The 16,763-nt window shown below is 45.1% G+C and overlaps 1 protein-coding gene across 4 annotated transcripts in view; it reads left to right on the top strand.

Annotated features, from left to right (window-relative positions):
- LOC134927777 (triple functional domain protein-like) overlaps nucleotides 1-16,525 on the top strand; it is a 110,973-nt gene extending 94,448 nt beyond the window's left edge. For 3 of the 4 annotated variants that reach the window (XR_010177727.1, XR_010177728.1, XM_063922711.1), the window contains exons 3-4: nucleotides 236-263; nucleotides 16,077-16,525. Coding sequence is in view for 2 of the 4 variants with exons in the window: in XM_063922711.1 (XP_063778781.1) it covers nucleotides 236-263; nucleotides 16,077-16,096 (48 nt within the window). In the remaining 2 variants the exon portion in view is untranslated. Of the gene's footprint in view, nucleotides 1-235; nucleotides 264-1,211; nucleotides 1,246-16,076 lie in introns of all 4 variants that reach the window. The other variant, XM_063922710.1, reaches the window with a different exon arrangement.
- The last annotated feature ends 238 nt before the right edge of the window (nucleotides 16,526-16,763 follow it).

The raw sequence follows: 16,763 nt of genomic DNA, 5'->3' as shown, positions 1-16,763 counted from the left end.
CAGTAAGTGTATTTACATTTAACATATGTACAGTAAGTGTATTTACATTTAACATATATAAGTGTATTTACATTTAACATATGTACAGTAAGTGTATTTACATTTAACATATGTACAGTAAGTGTATTTACATTTAACATATGTAAGTGTATTTACATTTAACATATGTACAGTAAGTGTATTTACATTTTATTATCAAACTATAGTAATACTTTCTATTTTCCTCTTTGAACAGCTCCTGAATCCCAATTACATTTATGATGGTAAGTATACACTGCCAAATGCATGCCATTTTGATATACATAGTACTGTATGTCATATGGTTTGTTTGTTTTTTTTGAAGGTTTTTAACTAGAGATGAGCGGATTCGGTTTTACTCGGTTCTCAAAACCGAATCTTATTGGCTATCCAAAACACGTGACATCCGTGAGCCAATAAGATTCGATTTTGAGAACCGAGTAAAACCGAGTAAAACCGAATCCGCTAAAATTTTAACACATTATACTAATCAAATAGTTCAAACATAACTATTAAAATATATATAAAAAAAAATCTGCATATGGGCTCTATTTTGCGGCATTTCAGTGTATATTATACCTGAATCAACTCATTTATCAGTTCTCTTAAAACATTGGAGTTTCCCAGTGGCTGCTTCCCAGTGCTTAGGTCTCTACCATCCAGTAGCAGTGAATCCAAATAGAACAGTAGGAGAAAAATAATATTCCATGTGAGTGAGGTATGGGGCTGATAAAAGAAAGAGGGAAAATGGGAAGGGGGATGTTCTGTTTCAATTATACTGCTGAGAAGGGCAAAAGAAGCAGTTGTGGGGTAGACTGCAGTGAGTTGTAATAGATGGAGAGGGGAGAGGCTTTGGCCAGGGGTATTATTGTTATTGTGAGAGGAGTCACACTATCTGCATAACTCATTATTTGGGAGTTACAGTAGTTTAGTTATTTTTAATCAAGGTTCATATGTGTGATCGATGAAAACCAGTCGCTTAACTGCCATTTCTTTCCCCAAAAAATGCTAAGAAATTGTCAGTTTTGTTTATGATTATATTGGGTCAAGATCATACTGTATATTTAAAATGTAGCCAAAACGATTTTATTAAAAAAAATATTAAAAAACCATTTTTTTTAAATATTGGTTTGTTTTTTTCCAAACGTCGAATAATCGCAGCCTTTAATAATCCCAAATTTTGATTTACCCAGATGCTGCAGCCACCAGTTACACACTAGGCACCGGGTAAGTAAGGGGGTGGGGTTGCACAGATAGTGGGGGAAGACCTACCGGGTCATAGCAGCCACGCCCCTTCCCTATGAAGCCCCGTCCCTATTTTGGCGCGCACTAACTCTGTTTTACCTGTCAGGGGAAAAGGGGCAGTTAGGGTCTATGCACAAAATAAGATGTGTAATACCGATTTTATATATTAGTAATCAAGAAACTGAGTTTCTCATACGTTCTAGAGGATGCTGGGGACGACATCAAGACCATGGGGTATAGACGGGATCCGCAGGAGACATGGGCACTCTAAAGACTTTTCATTGGGTGTGAACTGGCTCCTCCCTCTATGCTCCTCCTCCAGACCTCAGTTTTAGAAATGTGCCCAGACAGACTGGATGCACTCTGAGGAGCTCTACTGAGTTTCTCTGAAAAGACTTATGTTAGGTTTTTTATTTTCAGGGAGATCTGCTGGCATCAGACTTCCTGCTTCGTGGGACTGAGGGGGCAGAAGTAGGAACCAACTTCCTGAAGAGTTTCATGGCTCTGCTTCTGGCTGACAGGACACCATCTGCATCTCTCTTCCTCCAGCATAGTATTAGAAGCCTCAGCATGATAGCACCTCTTGAAATCTTTAGTATTAGGGTGTGCAGTCCAGGCCCCCCTTTTTTCCTCTATATTTGTGTATATATTGTACACTGGAAGGCAAGGCTTCCTTCCTCTGGTATTGGCACCCCTCCCATTTACCCTCAGGGGTTTTAATTAGCTAGGTTCCTGCATTTCAGATCACACATTGAAAGGGCACTATTTAGAGGTAAGTCCTGTATAAATTTATATAATGTGATAGTATTAGGAATGTTAGGGACCCATGTGATGAAGTCACTTGGCCGTGGTACATGGGCCCGCATATTTGCGCAAATGTGTGCTAAGAACTTCAATTATACTCCATTTTAATTGTGAGTGTTTATTTAAATTATTTTTACTATCAGTGTTCTTAGTGCTAGGAGTGTGCATCTGCATCTCTCTTCCTCCACCATTAGCTCCTGAAGGGAACTGAATGCTAGCCGTGCCTAGATGCTCACTCTCACAGCATGCCGTCACCCCCCTCACAGAGCCAGAGGTCAGAAGACAGGTGAGTGTTAGAAGACAGATCTTCAATCGAGAAAGTGACGGCTAAAGGTACCGCGCGGCTGGTGGGAGCGCAGTGCGGCATGTTGCCCACACATACACAGGCACTGCAGGGAGCGGGGGGGGGGGGGCGGCCCTGGGCCGCGTAAAACCTATGGAAACTGGCATAAATAAGGGGCATAAGTTGCTGAGGCACAGTCCTACCCCTGCCAGTATAAAAAAATTACCTCATAAAAGCTGAGGAGAAACATACCATTGAAGAGAGGAGCTTCCTCCTCAGTCAGCCAGCACACTGCTCAGCGCCATTTTCTCTCTCTCCTCAGGCTGCAGAGACAACACTGGTCCTCCTCCACCACTGAACAAGTATCAGGGTGCAAAATAGGGGGGGAGGCCACAGTGAATTTGTTGCTATATAATTGTGTGATTAACATTATAAAAGCGCTGAATGTCAGTGGGCATTTTGTGTTCACAGACATTGTGTTACTGGTGCTGGGTTGAGAACTGGCAAAATTCTATCTGTGTCCCTCTGACAGATTTTACTGTGGGTCTGTCCCCTATAAATCCCGGAGTGTCTGTGGTGTGGTTCTGCACGTGTGTGACATGTCTGTGGCAGGGAACTCTGTGGAGACATGTTAGGGACACAGAGATGTAATATGACACCAAAGCCTGACTGGGTGAAAGGTTACATGATAGTGTGAATCATATCAGTAAGAGGTTGGACTGAATCTCATACAGAAAATGAAAATTTGTTGAAGATGTGATTTTTAATAGTTCTGCCTTTCATCCACAGGAACCTTTCTGGGTCACATACAAATTTGCACAAGTAGTACAAACTGATACCAACACAGACTCTGATTCCTGTGTCGACATTAGTGATTCCAGGGGAATAGGTCCTAAGTTAGCAAAAAAGCATTCAAAACATGTTTTAGCTATAAAGGAGGTGTTAGAAGTTACGAAGCCCCCTCTTTTACCACAAGGAGAGGGTTTACTTTAGTAAAGAAGTAATGTAATTTTCCCTCCACCTCAGGTCTGATTTAACCTGAAAAGAAATTTCTGATTCTCAAAAGGATATCAGGCAGCTTACCTTTTTCCAAAAAAGGTGGGAGTCACCCCGCATTTTAGACAGGGCCCTGTCATAAAAGAGAAAAGGTGTTTCTCCATGCGCCTGGAATGTGGCTTCACTTAAGGAGCGGACAGACCACAAGTGAGTGAGGTGATTTATTGATGTGGCCAATGGGACACTACTCAGGCCTACCATTGTCTGTGAGTGGGTGAGTAGTGCTATTGAAAAGTGGTCAGAAAACTTGTCATTAGACATTGACACAATAGATGGAGACGAGATACTCCTAACGTTAGGTCATATCAAAGATGCTGCTGCGTACGTACTAGAATCCATGAAATATTTTGGTTTCTTGGGACCAAGAACCGCTACCATGGCAGTATCTGCTCGGAGGGCGTTGTAGATTCGCCAGTGGAATGCTGATGCAGATTCCAAAAGAAATATGGAGGCTCTCCCGTATAAAGGTGAGACCTTGTTTGGTGATGGGCTGGATGCGTTAGTCTCGGCGGCTACCGCAGGTAAGTCGACATTCTTGCCTTATGCTCCTACACCGGCGAAAAAGACACATCACTCTCACATACAGTCCTTTCGGCCCAACAAATACAAAAAGGCCAAAGGTCTCCCCTTTTTTTGCAGGTAGGGGAAGGGGAAAAGGAAAAAAATCCGCAGCGTCTCCCGGATCGCAGGAGCAGAAGTCCACCCCTGCTTCTGCCAAATCTGCAGCATAATGTTGGGGCTCCCTTGCGGGAGTCCGCTCGGGTGGCAGCATGTCTGAAACTTTTCAGCCAAATCTGGATTCAATCTGGCCTGGACCAATGGGTCTTACAAATAGTGTCCCATGGGTACAAACTAGAGTTTCAAGACGTCCCGCCGTGCCGATTTTTCAAATCAACCTTGCCAGCTTCTCTTCCGGGAAGAGAGGCAGTAACAACGGCAATTCAAAAATTATGTCAGGATCAGGTCATTGTCCTGGTACCCTTGGCACAGTAAGGAGAAGGTTTTTTATTCGAGGCTCTTCGTAGTTCCGAAGCCGGACGACTCGGTCAGACCGATTTTATACCTGAAAAATCTGAATCTCTACCTGAAAAGGTTCAAGTTCAAGATGGAATCCCTGAGGGTAGTGATTTTCAGTCTGGAAGAGGGGGACTTCATGGTGTCAGTAGACATAAATGATACTTACTTGCATGTTCCCATTTATCCTCCTCACCAAGCTTATCTGAGATTCGCAGTACAGGATTGCTATTACCAGTTTAAGACGTTGCCGTTCAGACTCTCCACGGCACCGAGGGTATTCACCAAGGTGATGGCGGAGATGATGGTCCTCCTTCATTAAAAAGGGGTCAATATAATTCCTTATCTGGACAATCTCCTGATAAAAGCGAGATCCAAGGAACAGTTGGTGCAGAACATCGCACTCTCCCTGTCAATACTCCAACAACACGGTTAGATCATGGATTTTTCAAAGTCGCAGTTGGAACCGACGACAAGATTGTCCTTTTTAGGGATGATTCTGGACACAGAAGTACGGAGAGTATTTCTTCCAGTGGAAAAGGCTCTGGAAATCCAGAAAATGGTCAAACAAATATTGAAACCAACAAGCGTGTCGATCCATCAATGCATTCGGTTGTTGGGGAAAATGGTAGCGGCCTACGAGGCCATACTGTTTGGCCGATTTCATGCCAGAGTATTCCAGTGGGACCTGTAGGAGAAGTGGTCCGGATCCCACCTACACATACACCAGAAAATAATCCTGTCCCCTAAAGCCAGGATTTCGCTCCTGTGGTGGCTACACAGATCTCACCTACTAGAGGGACGCAGGTTTGGGATTCATGACTGGGTCCTAATAACCATGGATGCAAGTCTCCGAGGCTGGAGAACTGTCACACAGGGGGAAAGCTTCCAAGGAAAATGGTCACATCAGGAAGCCTGCCTTCACGTAAACGTTCTGGAATTGAGAGCAATTTACAACGGCCTTCTACAAGCGGTACATCTTCTTCAAGATCCCGTGCAGATCCAGTCGGACAATGTAACAGCAGTCGCGTACATAAACAGGCAAGGCGGAACGAAAAGCAGAGCAGCAATGGCAGAGGTGACAAGGATTCTCCTCTGGGCAGAAAGACATGTTAGAGCTCTGTCAGCAATTTTCATTTCGGGAGTGGACAACTGGGAAGAAGACTTCCTCAGCAGACACGATCTCCATCCAGGAGAGTGGGGCCTCCACCAAGAAGTCTTTGCAGAGGTGACAAGTCTTTGGGGAGTTCCTCAAGTAGACATGATGGCATCTCGTCTAAACAAGAAGCTTCAGAGATATTGTTCCAGGTCGAGAGACCCTCAAGCAATAGCAGTGGATGCACTTGGTGACCCAGTGGGTGTTTCGGTCGGTATATGTTTTCCCTCCACTTCCACTGATTCCAAAAGTTCTCAAAAAAATAAGAACAACAAGAGTTTGAGCAATCTTCATTGCCCCAGACTGGCCATGGAGGGCTTGGTATCCAGATCTTCAGGAGTTGCTCATAGAAGATCCTCGGCCTCTTCCTCCTCGAGAGGACCTACTACAGCAGGGACCGTGTTTGTATCAAGACTTACCGCGGCTACATTTAACAGCATGGTTGTTGAGCGTCGGATCCTAGCCCGAAAGAGTATTCTCAAGGAAGTAATCCCCACTCTTATTCAGGCCAGGAAAGGAGTAACGTCTAAACATTACCACCGTATTTGGAGAAAATATGTGTCTTGGTGTGAATCCAAGAAGGCTCCTACGGAAGAGTTTGAGTTGGGACGTTTTCTCCATTTTCTGCAGGCTGGTGTGGATGCGGGCCTTAGATTGGGGTCAATCAAGGTCCAGATTTCGGACATATCAGTTTTCTTTTAAAAACAATTGGCCGCCTTTCCAGAAGTTCAGACGTTCGTGAAAGGGGTTCTGCACATCCAGCCTCCATTTGTGCCTCCAGTGGCACCATGGGACCTTAATGTGGTGTTGCAGATCCTTTAATCGGGTTGGTTTGAGCCTCTACAAGAAATAGAGTTGAAGTTTTTCACTCGGAAAGTGGTGATGCTTTTGGCGTTGGCATCCGCAAGGCGGATGTCTGAATTGGGGGCCTTGTCCCACAAGAGCCCTTACCTGATCTTCCAGAGTTGAGAACTCGTCAACATTTTCTTCCAAAAGTGGTTTCCTCTTTCCACATAAACCAACCTATTGTGGTGCCAGTTGCTACTGACACGTTCGCTGAGTCAAAGTCTCTAGATGTGGTTAGAGCTTTGAAAATCTATGTTGCTAGAACAGCTCGTATACGGAAAACAGAGGCTCTGTTTGTCCTGTATGATCACAACAAGATTGGCTGTCCTGCTTCCAAGCAGACTATTGCACGTTGGATTAGAAATATGATTCAGGGGGCGTGGCTTGGTAGCCATTGAAGAAGGACAGGGTTTTTGGAAGCTCCAGCTTGTACAGCCCCGAAAATAAGTTTTTTCAGGGGCTTGACCCTATCATACTGCCTCCCTGAATACCCCCTCGACACTGGGACTTCTTTCTTGCTCTTGGGGCCAAATCCGCGGAGCCGGGAGGGGTCTCCCACCCCTCTGCGGGTTGCGGCCTGCCTCCTCTGCCGAGGCTGGGGACTCAATTTTCCACTGCACACCGTTGGTGGTACCTGTGGTGTGGCCGAACACCTCCCCCGTTCCTGCCACGCCATACGACCCCCTCCCTTCAGATCACCTTTACCGCAGGGCCCACGAAGTTTGTCCCCCTGCTCCGATCCTGCCGTCTGACAGCGTCTCCTCCCGCGGGCTGCACTGCCGCACACGGTCGCGCACAGCTACAGACGCGGCTCTAGGTGGCTCCGGCGGCGCCGGTTACTGCCGCGGCTCCCGCCCGCCGAGGACTGAGACTGGCACTGTAGCCCACGGTGCCGCAGGACCTCAACCTGCCTGCACCCGGAGTGTGGAGGGGTGCGGGGGATTTTGTACGCGGCAGCCTCCTATGTGGGCGGCTGTGCTTGGCTGCTACTCCTGGAGTTGGGGAACTCTGATGCAGCCTAAGAGGGGAACCTTTACACTGGTGAGATCTTTCCAGTATATCTGACTTTGCTGTCCTCCCCCCATTTATTTTATTTTATTATTATGAATCCTCTACTTAAAAGGCATTTATACCCATTGTGATTGGTACAGTGTCGATAGGAATTATTCTCCTTTGCTATATGCCTCCTGCATCACAGTGGATTTTCCTAGTACAGCCCATATCCTGGGTTGGAGCTCCCCCTAGTGGCTTCCCTGGATGCACTGACACTTTTCTGTACCTCCATTGCCCTCCCTTGGATATATCCACATTGACACGTTTTTGCTAATTATTTTGGGTGTGCTAGGGGTGCAGTTGCTGTTCTTTCCTCGATTCGCCCTCCCCGAGGAATGAAGAATCCTGTATCCAATGTGTTCATGCTGCCCTATCGGCTGCAACTTGATTAATGGCATGTTAATGCCACTCCACTGGGAGTCACCATACTGAAGGCACTTCATAGCGTATCGAGCAGTTCGCTCTCGGCCATATGACCTCACCTCATCATCTGTTTTACTCTCAGCATGGTCAGATCCGGGAAAAAGAAAAGTAATACATCGCAACCTAGAGGGAGCGTGACCCAGCCGGGAATAAGATCCTTCCTTCAACCTACTCCTACTAAATCCTCCGGAGATCTCTCTTCCTCCAGTCCCTCTTCCTGCCATTCTGCCTCCCCTGCCTCCCCTCTGGTTATGGATCCGCCTGCTCCGCACATTCAGGGCGATACCGCTCTCCAGGACATTTTGACGTTCATGAAAACTCTACCCACTAAGCAAGATCTCCAGGATACCATGCGTAGAGAGTTGGCGTCTATCAAGCATGATATCTCACAACTTTCTGACAGGGTAACCACATTGGAGGACCATCGTGATTCTGCTGATGTCTTTTATGGGATCCCTCACAGACGTTATCAAGGCTCAATCGGATTAAATCCGGTCGCTGCGGTCCCGTGTGCTAGATTTGGATAATAGAGGCAGGAGAAATAATATCCGGGTGAGAGGCATTCCTGAGGATGTTCCCCAAACAAGCTTAGTAGACGCTCTGACGAAAATATTTAATACAGTCCTGGGTAAAGATCCGGCTAATACTATAACCTTCGACAGAGCTCATCGTGCCCTTAAACCAAGGGGTCTCCCTACAGACCAACCCCGAGACGTCATTTGTCGCCTGCACTACTACTCTCAGAAAGAGGAGATTATGAGTAAAGTGCGTCGCCTTGATGGCCTGGACTTTAATCGCGACCCGATCTCCATCTACCAAGATCTTTCCTGGCACACTCTTCAACAAAGAAAGGCCCTCCGACCCCTCACAGAGGAACTCCGCAGGCGTCAGCTGAAGTATCGATGGGGCTTCCCTTTCAACCTTCAGGTTTCCTCCTCTGGAAGGACCCACACTCTACATACCCCCTCCGACCTTCCCACTTTCTGCTCCGGTCTTGGTCTCCCGTCCATAAAGATTCCAGACTGGGACTTCATCTCTCCTGATCTGCATCCGCCTCTACCTCCTGGAAGTGGAGCATCGTGGCAGGTTGTGCGTAATTCCCAAGGGAAAGCCCCTAAAGCCCTTGCCGCTAGCCAGGACTCCTCTGCTACCTGATTGCTTTTTCCCCTGTTGCCTTATATTTGCGGAGGTGTCGAACTTTCCAGGCATGGCATGACGGGCGAGATTTATTATACACTGCCCCATAGTACTACTGCCCCGTTCTGCCTACCTCTCTTTAGTTTCACATTCTGACATGGTGATTGCTATTATGTCTACGCTGTTTTACAGTTTGTTACTGCCGGTTCCTGTTTTTTATTGCATGTTTCTAGTTGATATAGTGCCTTTGGGGGTGACTCCCTTGCCCCGTTCCCGCACATGGCCATAGTGCCCTATGAGACTTCTGGTTGGTTTATTTACCAGTTCTCCCATGGCGGGTTTCTCTTTGATATTGAGGTTTCTATTTTCTGTGATTTTTTCTCTCTCTCTTCTTTTTCTTCTGCCTCTTTTCTCTCTCTCCCCTTGGTGACCTATCCGAGCTTCCTGCTACATTGTACTGTTATACGATTTGATGTCTGTCCCTGGTAGGCTTAAATTTGTCTCAATCAATGCTAAGGGCCTCAACATCCCCGAGAAGAGGTCACATCTATTTCGAACACTGTGGTCAGATAGAGTTGATGTTGCCCTTATACAGGAGACACACTTTAAGACTTCAGCCTGCCGCCCTTCTCTTGTGAATCATAGATTTCCCCTTGCATTTTACTCCAACAACCCTGAAAGTAAATCCAAGGGGGTTGCTATACTTTTGTCTAAGTTCCTACAAGTTACTGACGTCTCAGTTCACAAATTGGTCCCTGGTAGATTATTAGTGGTTAATTGCACTATATTCACGCAAACATACACTCTCTTAGCTCTCTACGCTCCGAATCAGGACCAACTGTAATTTTTCCGCTCCCAACTTCCCCGTCTCGAGACCCTTATGACTGGTATTGTTATTTTGGGAGGTGACTTAAATTGGTCTATGGACCCATCCATTGACACTTCCCCTCCTGTCCCTAAATTTTCCGAACAAAAACACAGACAGGTTAGGAAGGTTTTTCACGAACTTCAATTAGCTGATTCCTGGAGGGTCTCCCACCCCTCTGACCAAGATTTCTCATTCTTCTCTCACCCACACCAGGTCTACTCACGTTTAGATTACTTGTTCCTGAGTCACCGACACCTCCCTCTTTTAGCAGAAGCCTCCATTGGCTCCATTACTTGGATCAGACCATGCCCCGGTGTTTCTGTCTCTCTCAGCCCCATCCCGATCCCCTGGTCCATGGACTTGGCGCCTTAATGAATCCCTCCTACATGACAAATTTTGCAAGGACGAATTGGATAAGGCATTTGCGGATTATTTTTCTATTAACGACACGGAGGAGGTATCCAAAATAACTATCTGGGAGGCTCACAGGTGTGTTATACGGGGCAAATTGATCCAATTGGGCTCTTATGTGAAGAAAGATAAACTAGCCTTAACCACCACATTATTACATAAAATCCATTCTTTAGAGACCCTTCATAAATCCTCCCTGTCTCCCTCCGATTTGGTGGAGCTATCTGAGACCCGAGCGCACCTTCAGAAAATTCTCAACAACAAAACCCAACTCTCCCTGCGTAAATGCAGTAATAGATACTATCGATGGGGTAATAAACCAGGCCGTTTGCTAGCACATACACTTAGATCCCAGAGAGCGGCCTCTTTTGTTCCCTTCATGAAAAATAGCGCAGGCGCCGTTTGCTTTAAAACACCCGAGATAGCTGCGTGCTTTAAACATTACTATAACACTTTATATAATCTAGGTGATCCCTCCCCAGTTCACGATCCCCTTTCTAATATGATGAGATCCAGGAAATATTTAGAAAAAGTGGCATACCCTAAATTGTCTTGCTCTGATCGAGACTTCTTAGAACAACCCTTTACCTTACAAGAGGTCAAACAAGTTATATCCTCTACGCCCTCAGGTAAAAGTCCGGGCCCGGATGGTTTTACCGCCGCTTACTATAAAGTATTTAGAGATGCACTAGCCCGCAGACTACTACGGGCCTTTAACTCCATCTCGGCTGATGCTCATTTTTCTGATCAATCCTTGGAAGCCCAAATTACTGTGATTCCTAAACCGGGAAAAGACCCCTCAGTGTGCTCCAGCTATAGACCAATATCCCTGCTCAATGTGGATCTTAAATTTTTCGCAAAACTGATGGCCCTCAGGCTGAATCGGTTCCTCCCATCCCTTATCCACAATGATCAAGTGGGCTTTGTCCCAGGCCATGAGGCAAAAGATAATACTACAAAGATCCTCAGCCTTATCCATTTGGTCTCTCAAAGTCAGATCCCTACTATATTACTTTCTGCAGATGCCGAAAAGGCCTTTGATAGGGTCAACTGGGACTTCATGAGGGCTGTGCTGGAGCATATTGGGTTAGGTACACAAGCACTTCACAGAGTGATGTCCCTTTATACACGCCCATCAGCTCGAGTTCGGGTTAACGGGGTCCTCTCCGATAATTTCCCTATAAGCAATTAAACGAGACAGGGTTGCCTGTTATCCCCCCTGATATTCGTCCTTTGTATTGAAGCCTTGGCCAGGGCTATTAGAGCAAATGATCGCATTCATGGGATGCGAGTGGGTGATACTGATTATAAACTCGCCTTATTCGCGGATGACTTATTGACAGTCATCACGCAACCCACTCATTCCCTTCCACACCTCATGTGTGAATTGGACATTTTCAGTTCACTTTCCGGCTTCAAGGTCAATGCAACTAAATCATATGCCCTTAACATCTCAACCCCCCATACTACATTAGCCTTTTTGAAATCTACTTTCCCATTCATATGGAGGGATTCCCATAAAACATACTTAGGGGTCCAACTTCCTAGCGATTTATCCCGCCTGATGTCCCTGAACTTTTACCCTCTACTCCAACTCATTAAAAAGGACTATTGTAGATGGCAACACAATAATCTCTCCTGGCTAGGCAGAATTAATGTTGTGAAGATGAATACCCTACCCAAGCTGCTCTATCTCCTCCAAACATTGCGATCCGATTCCCGGACTCCTGGTTTCGGTCCATACGATCCTTGATCCAACAATTTATCTGGCTTCGAAAGAGGCCCAGGACTAGCAGATCCATTCTGTCTCGCCCACCTAAAAAAGGCGGATTTCAACTACCAGATATTAAAAATTACTACCATGCAATACTGTTAAACAGGATCTTGGACTGGACCAGGAGTCGGGAGGTTAAACAATGGGTAGTCCTCGAGGGCTTATATGTTCAACAATACCCTGAAATTTTCCCTTGGCTCCCGACCCTTCCCATGCTTCCACAACCCCACCCGACTATCTCCCCTACGCTCTCCTTCTGGAAGGTGATGAGACGACGTTCGTCTCTCTCCTCGGAACTTGGCCCCCTTACTTCTTTTTTTGGTAACCCTGCTTTCCCACCTGGCCTCTCCCTGGCTCATTACCAAAACTGGGCTCTAGAGGGACTTTTTAGAATGGTTCAGCTAGTACAAACATCTGGGGTTAAACAATTTTCGGATATCAGAGCAAACTGGGATATTCCACAGGGTGATTTATGTAAGTTCTTGCAGGTGCGACACTTCTTATATACGGGCAATATTTACCGCCTAGCATCTCGGGAGATGACCTCATTTGAAAGGATGTGTGTTGCACCTGTGAACCCTTTGCACACGATATCTACCCTGTACAAACTCCTACAATTGTCTGACCCTTTAACCCCTCCTCCTTTCACTCGGAAATGGGAGAGGGACCTAAACCTCTCCCTTTCGGAGAGGGAATAGGTATCTATATTTCTTAAGGCACATGGGAGTTCGCAATATAAGACACTGATGAGATGGTATAGACATCCCTCTCTTCTACATGCTATGTCTAGGTACTATGCTGCACGTTTGGTGGACTTGTCCCCTTATTAAAAAATTTTGGGATGATGTAATCTCCATCTCCAGTGATATCCTACATGCTCCTGTCCCATCCGACCCAGCATTTTGGTTATTGAACCATTCCTCTACACCTCTATCCACTTATAAGACATCATTGTTGAGACACCTTGGCAATGCCGCCCGCGCAGTGATTCCCACTTTGTGGAGGTCCACCAGTCCCCCTACTCGGAACACATGGTTTTCTAGACTGGATTACTATATGAATATGGAGGATATCTTACTGGGCTCTAGAGACAGACGGACCGATTTTACAACCGTATGGCTTCCTTGGATTGAATATAAATCCTCTGAACCCTACAAAACTTATATCTCTTATCTGACATGATGCGGTTGTTAAATTGTTACTAGTATATATACACCTTGACATGTTTTTCTTTGCATTTTTGGCTAGGTCGCCTTTTCTTTCCTTCTTTCTCCCTCTTTCTTCCCCCTTTCTCTGTGTTTCTCTTATTTTCCTGTTTTGAAAATATATTATTGCAGACTTTTGCCATATTGACCACATTGTTGAATTTCGTTTGTGCTATTGTACATTGATGTGTACGGCTGTTTTCTATGTGCTCAATACTGTATTTCTGTGTGACTACATGTCGATTATGTCTGTAGTATTTTCAATAAAAACAGAATAAAAAAAAAGAAATATGATTCAGCAAGCTCATACTACGGCTGGATTGCCGTTACCGACGTCGGTAAAGGCCCACTCCACTAGGAAGGTGGGCTCATCCTGGGTGGCTGCCCGGGGGTTCTCGGCATTACAACTTTGCTGAGCAGCTACTTGGTTAGGGTCAAACACATTTGCTAAGTTCTACAAGTTTGACACCTTGGCCGATGAGGACCTAAAGTTTGGTCAATCGGTGCTGCAGGGTCATACGCACTCTCCCGCCCGTACTGGAGCTTTGGTATGGACCCCATGGTCTTGATGTCGTCCCCAGCATCCCCTAGGACGTATGAGAAAATAGTATTTTGATAACCTACCGATAAATCCTTTTCTCCTAGTCCGTAGAGGATGCTGGGCGCCCGTCCCAGTGCGTACTTTACCTGCAGTTTAGTTATTACAGTTACACAAGTTGTGTTATCTTGGTTTCAGCATGTTGCTGCAATTGGTTCATGCCTGTTGGCGTGTGTTATGTTGAATGCCATGTGTGCGACATGGTTGAGGGTGTGAGTTGGTAGATATCTCACCACTAATTTAAGTAAATCTTTTCCTCAAAATGTCAGTCTCCCTGGGCACGGGTGGTCTTCAGTGTGCCGACTGATGGGATCCCGGCGCCGGAATCCCGACAGCTGGCATACCGACACTTATTCTCCCTCGTGGGGGTCCACGACCCCCCTGGAGGGAGTATAAAATAGCATGGCGAGCGCAGCGAGCCCGCAAGGGGCTCATTTGCGCTCGCCACACTGTTGGTAAGCCGGCGGTCGGGGATCCCGGCACCGGTATGCTGGTCGCCGGGAGCCCGACCGCCGGCATACCATACTGAACCCCTGGGCACAGTTCCTACAACTGAGGTCTGGAGGAGGGGCATAGACGGAGGAGCCAGTGAAAAGTCAATGAACCCAATGAAAAGTCATGTCTTCTGCGGATCCCGTCTATACCCCATAGTCTTGATGTCATCCCCAGCATCCTCTACGGACTAGGCGAAAAGGATTTTCCGGTAGGTTATCAAAATCCTATTTTTTCCTTCTATAGTAACCAATTGAATGATAAGCCTTAAAAATATTGTTGCAGTTTTCTTCCTCCGTTTCGAGTCACATTGTTGGCATGTGTGCATGTGAATGGACCTGTATTTAGTTTTCACTGTGGGACCACAATAAATTGGGGAACTATCATAAATATGGGGACTCTAAGAAGATTGGCCTTCCTCAAATACAAGATGATGATATCTTTTACTTTGACTCCATGCTTGCACAAAGCCTAACATGATTAACACATACTGAGAGAGACCTCAGAAAGGGGAGCTCACAGTCCACAGCCATAGCAGTGTAGCAGCAGCCTGTGATTTCAGTGTGTAGTGTGAGGGTGGGCGGTGCGGCTGCAGTCTTGCGTCAGCCACACTAAGCCCTCTAGCTGGCCCATGTTCCTTCTCTTATCCCAGCTGGCACTTGCAGGAAAGGAGGCTGTGACATCTGCTGGCTGCTGCAAAACGTCAATCACGATCGAGTGGTTGCATGTCCATAGTTGACGAGTTGATTGCGATTGATGCTTTGACCACCTCTGCTGTATATTATCATGTTACAGCAATTATTCCCTGTGATAAAGGTGCTTATGGACACCAAAACGGCTGCCTTCAGCTACTGATCCATGTGACTCATAATCACTGTACCCTGTGACATGAGTATACAGTATTTTTGCACGTTCTTTTGTGACTGATTGCATGATAGTTCTGTAACTTTCTCTAATTTTGCAAATATGATGTGCTGGATATTTTTGGATATATATTTACCGTAAAGTCTTTTTGTTTTGTTTTTTATTATACAAAACCTTTTTCCTTACACTACACTCTTTGCTGAATTTCACAGTCCTGAGAATCATACCTCACTGCTGGCTGGGAGAGTGCAGTGGTCACGTTTTTACAATTTCTGTGTAAGGGATGTGGGAGCGTGAGGACAAATCAGAAGCTTTGTTCTCAGAGCGCAGATTACCCCTTCTGACTGGTATATTGCTCACACGCCTTCTCCATGTGGTTGGCCAGGGTTGGGAGACTAACCACAGAGCCGAGGAAAAAGTAATGTATGGAAGAGTCTTGGCACGTCAGGAAGGAGAAGACCATGGCAATAAATTTTAGATTAGGTGATAATTCATCTTAAATGACTTTTGCTCACTTAAGATATTCTAAATATTTTACAGAATTATAGTTTCAATAAAAATTAGAACAATGAAATAGAATACGGCACGTCAAGCTTGATCTATAGATTGTAAGCTCGCGAGCAGGGCCTTCCTACCTCTGTCTGTCTGTCTTTACCCAGTTTTGTTCTATAATTGTTGTTCTAATTGTAAAGCGCAACGGAATATGCTGCGCTATATAAGAAACTGCTAATAAATAAATAAAATAACATATTATTACACATGCAGTATCTTTCATAGCTTATGTTGACTTTATATTAGATTAACATAACTGTTTTTGCTATTCTTTCAGAAGTACATTTTCAATTGTGAAATTGTGAGCAAAATAACAAAAAGCTTTATCCATCAAGTTTATAAACAAGAGGCTGGTGAAAAGAAATGAAGTCTTGGAACCCTGCAGAGACCACTGCCCCCACAACATGACCAACCACGACATTTTGCAACACCAACCAGTTATGCCTTAATATTTAAAATGTATGTATTTATTATTTCGCCACCTTTACATAATGGTTGCAAAAGAGAAGTGCTAAAACTATTTAAAAATTAAAAACTCAGAAATACAAGACAGTAGTTCAGCGAAACAATGTCATATAGAATAATTATATGGATGTTTAATCTGGGTCATGGGTTTCTGGGAATTATATGCAATTATAGCCTTAGAATGTAACATCCCTATGTTTACATGATTGTTTTACATAAATAGGATGACTATTAACAAATAAATATTAATATATGAAAGATTATATGCTATAATCTGAGGATACTGTTTTTTTTACAATTTATGTATCCTTGCTCTGCTGATGTTAATTATGTTTAATATGTTGTAACTATTTTCATTTGTTTCTTCATAATTTTAGATATTATTCTAATTATGCATATTGTTTTCAATTCATTGTATGTCACCACAGATCGCCCAAAAATGTATGGGCGATCAGCGGGTCGCTCATACACACAACCATGCGTCAATATATCTGCAGAT

The sequence above is a fragment of the Pseudophryne corroboree genome, chromosome 5 (genome assembly GCF_028390025.1).
Source record: "Pseudophryne corroboree isolate aPseCor3 chromosome 5, aPseCor3.hap2, whole genome shotgun sequence".
Classification (NCBI taxonomy): Eukaryota; Metazoa; Chordata; class Amphibia; order Anura; family Myobatrachidae; genus Pseudophryne; species Pseudophryne corroboree.
Note: the sequence above shows the minus strand (reverse complement) of the source record. Positions and strands in the feature narration are given on the sequence as shown.